The 9,955-nt window shown below is 31.7% G+C and overlaps 1 protein-coding gene across 1 annotated transcript; it reads right to left on the bottom strand.

The window, feature by feature from the left end:
• Window positions 1-6,252: 6,252 nt before the first annotated feature.
• On the bottom strand, window positions 6,253-9,412 carry LOC135148281 (uncharacterized). Its single transcript, XM_064082690.1, has 2 exons — window positions 9,002-9,412; window positions 6,253-8,785 (listed from the first exon to the last, which is right to left on the bottom strand). The coding sequence occupies exons 1-2, from the start codon at window positions 9,002-9,004 to the stop codon at window positions 6,965-6,967; spliced, it is 1,824 nt and encodes a 607-aa protein (XP_063938760.1). The 5' UTR covers window positions 9,005-9,412; the 3' UTR covers window positions 6,253-6,964.
• Window positions 9,413-9,955: the final 543 nt, after the last annotated feature.

Raw genomic sequence — 9,955 nt, 5'->3', positions numbered from 1 at the left:
ATTACCTCCCTGGTAGATTGCTATGGTTTAAGACAAGCCTGCATCCTATATGAATGAAATAGATACCATCTCCCCGTTTTGGCGACTAAGCACCGTGTTTTCTTCTAAATAGAACAAAATGAAAAGAAAACATACAGTTTATCCCGAGCCATGAAGGAGACTACTAGGATAGGCTGGCCATTGTATCTTGACACATTCTTTTATGTATCCCGATTCTCATTTTTGATATCTATTGGACAAATTAACCAAACTAATACTAATTTTTCAAAAAGAAAAATATAAATTTTTTTCACATCATCTTTTAGATTTTGGTATATGAGATCAAGTAGATATTATCAAACATTATAATAGGGCATGTATCTCTCCTTATATGGAGCACATTATATCTAGATTTTTCATTATTTATTTATTTCTCTAAGAAAATATATTTTCTTAAAAAAGTATTCAAGACTTTTTAAGATTCTTTACATATTTCTTGTTTATATTCAAAGGGTGTAATCCATTGGGATTCTTTTGTGTTATTATTTTTTTTGAAATTCATGTATATTCAGTTCGGGTTTTAAAAACACATTGGAATTTTGAGATATTCAACAAAGATTTTAAATTATCATAATAAAATCGTGTGGTATTCAATTAGTATTTAAAAATCTACTTAAAAACGAGATGACATTCAATTGAGATTATTAAGAAAATCTATTAATATTTATGACATATTGAGATTATTTAATATCCATTAAAATCTGACAATATACTAATTGAGATTATTGAGAATTTATTAAATTATGATAATATTTAAATATTAATAGACTTTTTTATATTTTTTATAAAATGGTGATTTTGGATTTTTTTCGGACTTTATAATGATTTTTGTGATATTGTTGGTTTTATTTTATGTTTCCACATAAAACTCACCAGAATTTACCAGATTGTTTGCTTACATCCAAAGAGTTTACATATAATTTATTCCACATGCCCAAAACAGCGCATAAAATCAAGATAGTTATAATTTTCTAATTTATATAGAAATTCATTAAAAACAGAGTTTATTCTGTTTTGCACCCCACTCATTTTGGCCAAATCACTTTATTACCTAAAAACATGAGTTCTAAATACATTTTATAATTTCAAATATATTTCGAAACATAATATGAGGAGACAACATGAAAGAAAGTTATAAGTAATTGAAAGTGTTTCTGAATTATCAAAAAATCATCGAAATCCGAAATTAATTGAATTTATTACGAATTTTTACAAGATCTCTAATTTTTATAATCTATTAAAAAATTACAAAAAAAATTTCAATAATTTTAAATTTTATTTGTTTTAAAAGGATCTTTTCGTTCTCTACGACTTTCGTTCTTTAAGAATTTTCAAAAAATATCGTTTAGAGGGTAAAAAAATTAAATAAAGGTCCATCTATAATTAATTTTTTAATATTGCCCAAACTACCCCAGAGTCTTTTAATAAAAAGTTGAAAAGTGATGAGCCCCCAAAAATAGTAAATGGATGCATAGTGCAATTATAGAAAGTATAGTATAGGTGATAAAGTGATTTTGGGCAAAACATGGGCGCAAAACGGAATAAACTCTTAAAATCAACCCCAACTATTGAAATTAGATGATAAAAATATCATGGTAATAAATCAAAACATGACAATAATCAGTATTTCTATAGACTTAAAAGCTTGAAGAATAAAAAAGAACTTGAGAGACCAGAGAGTGTTTTATTATATGTATATATGTATATATATGTATATATAATATATGTGTGGTTTGTATATATATATATATATATATATATATATATATATATATATATATATATATATATATATATAGGGGGAGGTTCAAAAGAGACTGGGGTTGAGGGAGAGACCAAGGAGACTTAACATCTACCATTGGATAATTTTTGATCTTGTGGTCATTATTAATCGAATAAAATCAGCATATTTTATTAAGAATCACAGTAAGGGTAGTATACGGACAAAATGATTGTATAATTTTTGTAGCACATTAATTGTATTCAATCAGTACAAAATCACAACATTTCCTTATCTTAAAAGATTGCGTCAAAGATTTCTACATCTTTCACGCTCACATTTCAGTTTCCATATGAGCACTATCCACATTAAATGTTATTAATTTCATTGTTAAGATAACACTAACAACTTTCCTTTATGATTTCATTAGTCATCATATCTTCACTTATATTGAGTCTTCAACAATGAACAACGCGACCAATTCTCATTCCGATGTGTGTTCATCATGTATCGTTATAGTATAAGTTTTAATCGTATGGGCATTTTTATGATTTATTATAAAATTATATGTATAAATTGTAAACGGAATACAGAACACACACCAGAACACATAAGAATATCCAAAATATATTTGTTGTGTTCTACTAATATTAGTTGAATACTCTTTAGTAATGAACATTTTTTTAAGACTCTTTTAAGAATTCCATTAATTTAAATTATTATTTTTATTGTCATTACACAGAAAGTATAATGCATTAATTAGTAAAATTTTCGTTAATGTATCACTAAATTATTTTAAATTAAATTCAATTTTATTTGAAAAGAAAACATAACAAATTAATATATTATATATGACCGCCTAACAAACACCTAATAAAACTTTTAGTGGAATCTTATAACTTATTTCCACACGATTCTCTAAGGTGTTTATTGGAAACACGATAAGAATTTCACGTAGAGAATTGAAAAAGTTATCATTAATGATTTAATATCTTAATTTATATGGAGATTCCATAACGTGTTCATGAGTGTGATAAGAATAAATAAATTTTAATGTTTAAAAAAAATGCAATGAAATCGATGAGGTTCTACTTGTAATATCTGCAAAATCTTTTGTATTTATTATTATTTTTTACTGACTAATTTATATTTTTTTATATTAAATAATTAACTTAATTTCACAATATTTTTTAAGATGTTCCCGAGATTCCTTAAGGTGAGATATGATGAGGAGATTCCTTAAGGTGTTCATAAAAGGGAGGGTTAAGAATTACAAATTTTCGTTTAATTCAATCTCAATTCCTACTTTTATTCATTTTCAAATATATAATAAAATCAGTAATGTCCTTTTACCATCAGTTAAAAGTAGGCTATATTTTTTTAAAAAAAAAATTAGATATTGACCTAAAATGTGAATAAATAAATATTTCAATAGAGATTCAAATTAATCTCTCATAAATTTGTTATTATTAAAAATGTGAGAAAACTTGTCTGGACTTTTCGGAAAGGTGAAAAGAGTTTTGAAAAATAATAAATATTTGGTATTAAAAATAATAAGTATTTGGTATTAAATATTATTCCTTAAGGTGTTCATGGAGCTAAATGAACCCTTAAAACTTAAGAGAATCTCAAATATTTCATGGAGCTTAGCAAGATTTTTGATATATTATTTAACACAAAAATATAGAATTTAATGATTTTATTAAAACTATAATAAGAGATCTATTAACAATATAAAATTTAATACATTTTTAATATATAATTAATTTGAATATTTATTAAAATATTAATTTATAAGAGATTAATTTAAATTAAAAATATTTAAGATTCTTTTAAGTTTTAAGTGTTCTCCCTGAACACCTTAAAGAATCTCTCAATTATAGATTGTCGGATTCACCTACCTTCTTGATCAACAAAGAGAAAATTTATTATGTTTCTAATGAACACCTTAAAGAAAAGGATCTTGTTAAAAAAAATTAAAAAATTAATATTCAAAAATTATAATTTAGTCGATAAAAAAATTAGTATTAAAAATATTTAAGATTCTTTTAAGTTTTAAGTGTTCATTTAGCTCCATGAACACCTTAAAGAATCTCCCAATTATAGATTGTCAGATTCACCTACCTTCTTGATCAACAAAGAGAAAATTTATTGTTTTTGTAATGAACACATTAAAAGAAAGGATCTTGTTAAAAAAATTAATATTTAAAAATTATAATTTAGTCGATAAAAAAATTAATATTCAAAAATTATAGTTTAGTCGATAAAAAAATTAAAATTCACTATACCATTGTCACATTACATCATAGTGAATATAAACTGCTAACTGATAAATTAGAGAATTCTAATAACAGAGATTATAAAGAAAAACAATGCACGAAATTGTAGGCCATAAATTCAAACACTCAACCCAATTTTTTCAGAAATAACAGACTTTGATTCACAAAAACACTTGCATTATTTTTAAAACTGATGAAAACACCGTTCTTACACAGATCAGACTTTTCCTTCTTAACAGTGGTCATAATTCACAAGCAGAATGTAACTTGTTCAACCAACTCTTAATTCCATTGAATATACATGTTATTGGCCGCCATATTATCAGCACTATCACAAAAAAAACAGCAGACATTTGAAACTTGCTACTCGTAGTACCCCCTCTCTCTTGCTTTCACATTGTGGTGGATGACGAGGATATTTTCTCAATTTTTAAAATTCTGCAACTTGTTAGCTTTATACTTGAGTTGCTTCACTATGCCATCTTTTGTTGCAATGTGTTGGATTTCAGCACCACCAGATTTGCATCTATGAAGACATAATAACCATGACTTTAAGCAATTCATATAAATTGATATAATTTCTAAGATCAATATGCTACTAGATACCAAAGCCAAAAATCGAATTATGGGAAAATTTATATCACTACAACACAGAGAAACACATAGGAACACTAATAGAATGAAAGTAAAATACAGAGAAACACAAATATATGAACAATAGATAAGGAGCATAATCTAAATAAAACATACCTAGCAAAAAATCTGAACAAAACATGCTGAGACAGAGGATCAAACATTTCGGTCCCTTTTGCCATTACGAATGGACACAAGCCTCACTCCCACATCTCCAGTTGCGGCAAAGACAATGTAAAGAATCTTCACCGGAACTTTACTAATGTTTATCTCTTCATTTTATTCTTTATAGATCTTGGTTTCAATGAGTATACATAATACTCCTGGGAACACATACTAGATTCGTGTTAGTGTTTCATATCAATTTTTTAATTAATCAATGTATGATGATCATAAACGGATATATCTTGGATAAAAACAATTAGAAATTTATGTACTATAGAGAATCTTTATTTAATCTTGTATTCGTAAACACATATAAGATTCAGGTAAGTGTCCTATATCATAAAAATATATAGAAGAATTAAACAAGAAGCTCTAAGTAAAAACAAGAATCTTAAATCCCAAATAACCTTAATCAAATATATAAAAGAAATTAACAAAAAAACACCAAATACTAGCAAGATATAGTCATCAACAATTAAACAAAAAAAATTAATTACAAACCTAGGACACTTCAATCAAGAATAATCTAAACATATCGAGAACTCCTAGAACTCCATAATAATGCATTTTATCATTGAATACAATCTATAACAAGAAGCAACTGTTAGGTCCAGATATGATTGTAGAAGGGGGGGTTGAATACAATCAGTACCAAATCGTCGCGGAAGTGAATCTGATTGAATATGATTTGTTAATCAGATTTTAATTAATTAATATAACAATGTTTGAAGTCGTTATATAATTAAAATGGTTCAGTTTTAATGTCCACTAAAGTTCGTAGAATAAATTCGACAGGGTATATTCTAGATTTAGTGATTAAAACAACCGGGTTATCAAAGCACAGAAAACTGTGGATATAACGATCAAGCAAGTTACGAACAACTTGAAAGCTTTACAAATGCTTTGATTACAAAGTGAATGAACACTAAAAATGAAGGATGCAATGCCATATTTATAGGCAAAGCATTTGTACTTGTAAGACAATTGAAAGACAAGACAATTGCAAGTAGAAAAGACAATCTAGCAAGGGCAAGACAATTACAATTGCCTAGCAAGCCAAAAGCATGGCAGAAAGACAATTTTAAGGCTAGCAAGACAATACAGAGCTCGGTCAGACAATTTCCATTCGGTCAGACAATCTCAGATTGTCTTGCTGATCTTCATTCGGTCAGACAATCTTGATTGTCTTGACAGCTGAAATATTCGGTAAGACAATTTTGATTGTCTTGCTGAGCTTGAGTGGATGATTGATTGTAATTTGTAGATTATATTTAAATAGAAAATTATCCACTTAATTAATTTAATCATATAAATTCATAAATTAAATTAATTCGAGATTGAATTAATTTAACAAATAAATTACATAATTAATTTAATTATTTGAGACGTGAAATAATAATCTATTAAATATTAAATCACCCATTCTTCAGTAGAATTGCTTCCCGTCTTCTTTAAACATTAATAACTCCGTCTTGATCAGTCGAACGAACGAACCACCAACTCTGCTTGACTTCAAATATTCAATTTGAATAACTGATACACAGATGCACTGTCTGGTTCATCTGTATCTAGTTAACTCAAATATTCTTTGTCAAATAAACATTAAGAATTTGATTTGTTCGTCGAGTCTTCGTCTTGTAAGTACTTCTTCATTAACTGGAATCTTCTGATAAAATAAAGTATAGAAACTTTATGTCTTCTGAAATCCTGGACGTGCCACAAAAGATTATTTGTGCACTGAGGCTTGAACATATTAATGAACTTCTTTCAGTGGTGTGCAGCAGCATCCTGGAATTTATCTGACATATAATTCCCATAAATCATTTGACGTTATTCGTACGGATTCCGTTGACTTGCTATTTACTGAGCTTTCTTATCTGAATTGAGTTGTACCTCTTTAAATACAAATAGGCTGAACATATGCCTTTCAATCTCCCCCTATTTGTTTGTTAACATAACATGCAAATTTCCTAGAGGATAACTCAACTAACAGATAAGACAAAGATTTAAACAATGGAATGTAAATAGCAAAAGTTTATGGCTTGCATTGAACATTAAACCATATTCATAATAGATTACAAAAGGATGTTCCTTGAACATATCTAACAAAATATCCTAATCAATCTATTCACTCAGAACGAGTGACTTCTCCTTCCTCTGCATCTGAACAGTGAATGATTGGAGTAGAAGGCTCATTCTGAGTAGGCTCTTCAGCTGCAGTGGATTCTCCACGCTTCTTTCTTTCACGAGCCAATGAGAGATAATATTGAACCTCAATATCCACAGGGTCTTCGATGAAATCTGCTGGCTGAGATTGGTTGATATACTTCATCTTCCTGAAGTATTGCTGAATATTTCTCCTTGTGCAGTAGTTCACAATCTCAGTATCAGCATCAGCTTTGGCCTTAGTAGCGAAGCCCTTGGTACGTAGAATTGTAGATACAAGAACCAACTGACTCACATCATACTTAAGAAGATGTTGGTGGTCCAGGTAGAAGGTTCCAAATTTTCTCTCGTGAATGAACTTGACACAGTAAGGCTTTCTGACAACTTGTGGACTGTTATGAATAGCACAATCCATAAGTTTGTCACGAAGGAGTTCATTCAGATTTGAACTGCGTCTGATCTTGTTACGAACAACCCAGATTTCAGTTAGAGATAGAAACTTGAATAAATCAATTGAAACCCTGAATGTTCCGTTTCTCTGAGTAGAAATAATGATCTCCCATTCATTGAGAAGATTCTTGACACCAATAGTTATATATTCTAACTCGAGAGCAAGAGCACGCATAAACATATCTTCATTAGGGTTAGCCTCTCTCAGGTCATAAATGAAGGATTTGAATTTACCATCATTGAAAGGTTCCCTTTGAGGTCCAGAGAGGATTTGCCTTGCAATATCCCAGCTTTCACCAACTTTTCTGGAGATATCCTCTCTCTTTTCCTTGCACTTAGCATCCCATAGTTTCTGTTTCTCCAGCTTGACCAACTCATCAGTTGTCCTCTTCTCATCTACCAGTTTCTGCAGTTCCTGAAGCTTTGCTTTGCTAGCTTCATGTTGAGCTTTGAACATCTTGACCTTTTCCATGTGCTCAGGATCTACAGACTGATCTTCATTGAAAAGAAAGCCTTCCTCGAAACGACCTTCTTCCTCAGCTTCAAAATAAGCAGAGTCAAATGCATCATCATCATCAACATCCTCAGGAATGTTGTCATAATCCTGATTAGTGAAGATGTTCTCAGTTTCAGGCATTTTGCCTTTAGACTTGCTAGCTGCAGAAGAGTCCTTTTCACTTGCTCCTACTCCACCCTTATCACCCCTATCAGTATCACCACCCTTGTCACCACCATTGCCACCACCACCAGCATTGCTGTCATCCTTATCTTTGTCATCCTTATCCTTCTCCCCCTTAGTTGAGGGATCCTCTGGAGTAGACTGAGATGTTGACGGATTGATCTTTAAGTGTTGAACAACTTGAGCCAAAGTTTGCTCCAAGTTGTCAAGCTTCGTCAAACAGAGCTCCTGAGTTGTATCAAATTTGTCCATCCTAGAGTGAATACCCTTGACATGAGCATCTAATTCCTGTTTGAGGGAAGAGAAAGAAGGATCACCAGCCTTTTCTTTTAGAGTCACCAACTCTCCACTTTTGAATCTGGCATTCTCAGCATTTAACCTTGCAATCTCAGCTCTCAGAGCAGCCATTTGTTCCTGTAGCAGATCTGTGTTGGTGTGTGCACTCACCTCACGAACACTCAAAGATTTTTCACTATCCTCTCGTGCATGTGTTTCGCTCGGTGTTTGCCTGATTTCACTCGTGTTTGTCACACCGTCACCAGTACCTGTATATACAACCATAGTTCCCTGAGATGGAACTGTAGGAGGTGAAGAAACAAATTGTCCTCCGAATGCCTGTGAAGGCGGATGTACTTGCAGGTTGCCAAGTAGATCCTGATCCAAAAAGAAAGAGTGATCAGAAAGATTTTCATATAACATATTTTGAAATTCTGTGCTCTCTCTAAGTGAAGAATCAAAAGACACAGGTTCAGTGTTTACTAGCGTGAGTGCTAGTTGTGTGCTTGACTCTTTACAGGATACCGCGGTCGGACGGCCAATTTCAATAAATGCATTCTGTGGAGAGAATGAATCTAGAGACTGTATATTTACCATGTCAGTGTCCAAATCCTTTTGGGAGGAAATGGATGTGGCTGCAGTTGTCTCCGGTTCTGCCACCCTTTGCTTCTTATGAGACAGAGCTGCGGGTTCTCTCAGAATTGCACTCCCACTCCGTTTCCGGGCTACCTTTCGAACAACTGGTGTAGAAGTAGTGTTGTTTGAAGTGTTTGAAGAAGAATCAGTAGTTGAAGTGGAAACATCAGCTTGGATATGAACCTGGGTGTTGACAGGTTCAATGCTGGGAGTCTGGAAATCAAATCCAATATCACAATCAAAATCTGCAATATCAATATTAAAGGTATCAGTGAGATTAGAAAGTACCTGAGCTACCTGTAAATCTGTCCTGAAGTCCTGTAGCTCTGGATTGACAGCAGAATCAGCAGGCAGTGGCTGAGAAGTTGATTGTGGTGGAGGAATGGTATGTGTATGTGTAGGTGAAGGTATTGGTTCAGATTGAGAGGGAAGAATGGAGGCTTGTTGGTCTGGAAAGAAGTTGTATTGTGGAGGGGATTGATGTTGAGATTGGTGAGGAGAATTGTAATCAGATTGGTGAGGTGATTGTTGTGGTGAATTGTAAGGAGGGTTGTAGGGAGAGTAATGTGAGGATTGGCTGGATGATTGATAGTCTTGGAGGAGTTGAAGTGGTTGATTGATACGTGGAGGTGATTGTTGTTGCGGTTGTTCTTGTTGTTGAGCTTGTTGTTGTTGTGATTGATATTGTTGCTGTTGTAGTGGTTCTGGAACTTGTACAGGCTGAAAAGGAACACTGAATTGTTCGAGCATGAATGGAGTCACTACCAGTGGTACATTATCATGCTTTTTCTTGTTGACCAGCCTAGTTTGGATCTTGGCACATGTCCTCTGAATAGGAACAACAGGAGAATCGATGTACATGTGCCTATCATCAGCATTCATCTTATCATTCATAAACAACATCAGGAATCT

This window comes from Daucus carota, chromosome 8, assembly GCF_001625215.2.
Source record: "Daucus carota subsp. sativus chromosome 8, DH1 v3.0, whole genome shotgun sequence".
Classification (NCBI taxonomy): domain Eukaryota; kingdom Viridiplantae; phylum Streptophyta; class Magnoliopsida; order Apiales; family Apiaceae; genus Daucus; species Daucus carota.
The sequence above is the reverse complement of the archived record's forward strand: the minus strand, read 5'-3'. Positions and strand labels throughout refer to the sequence as shown.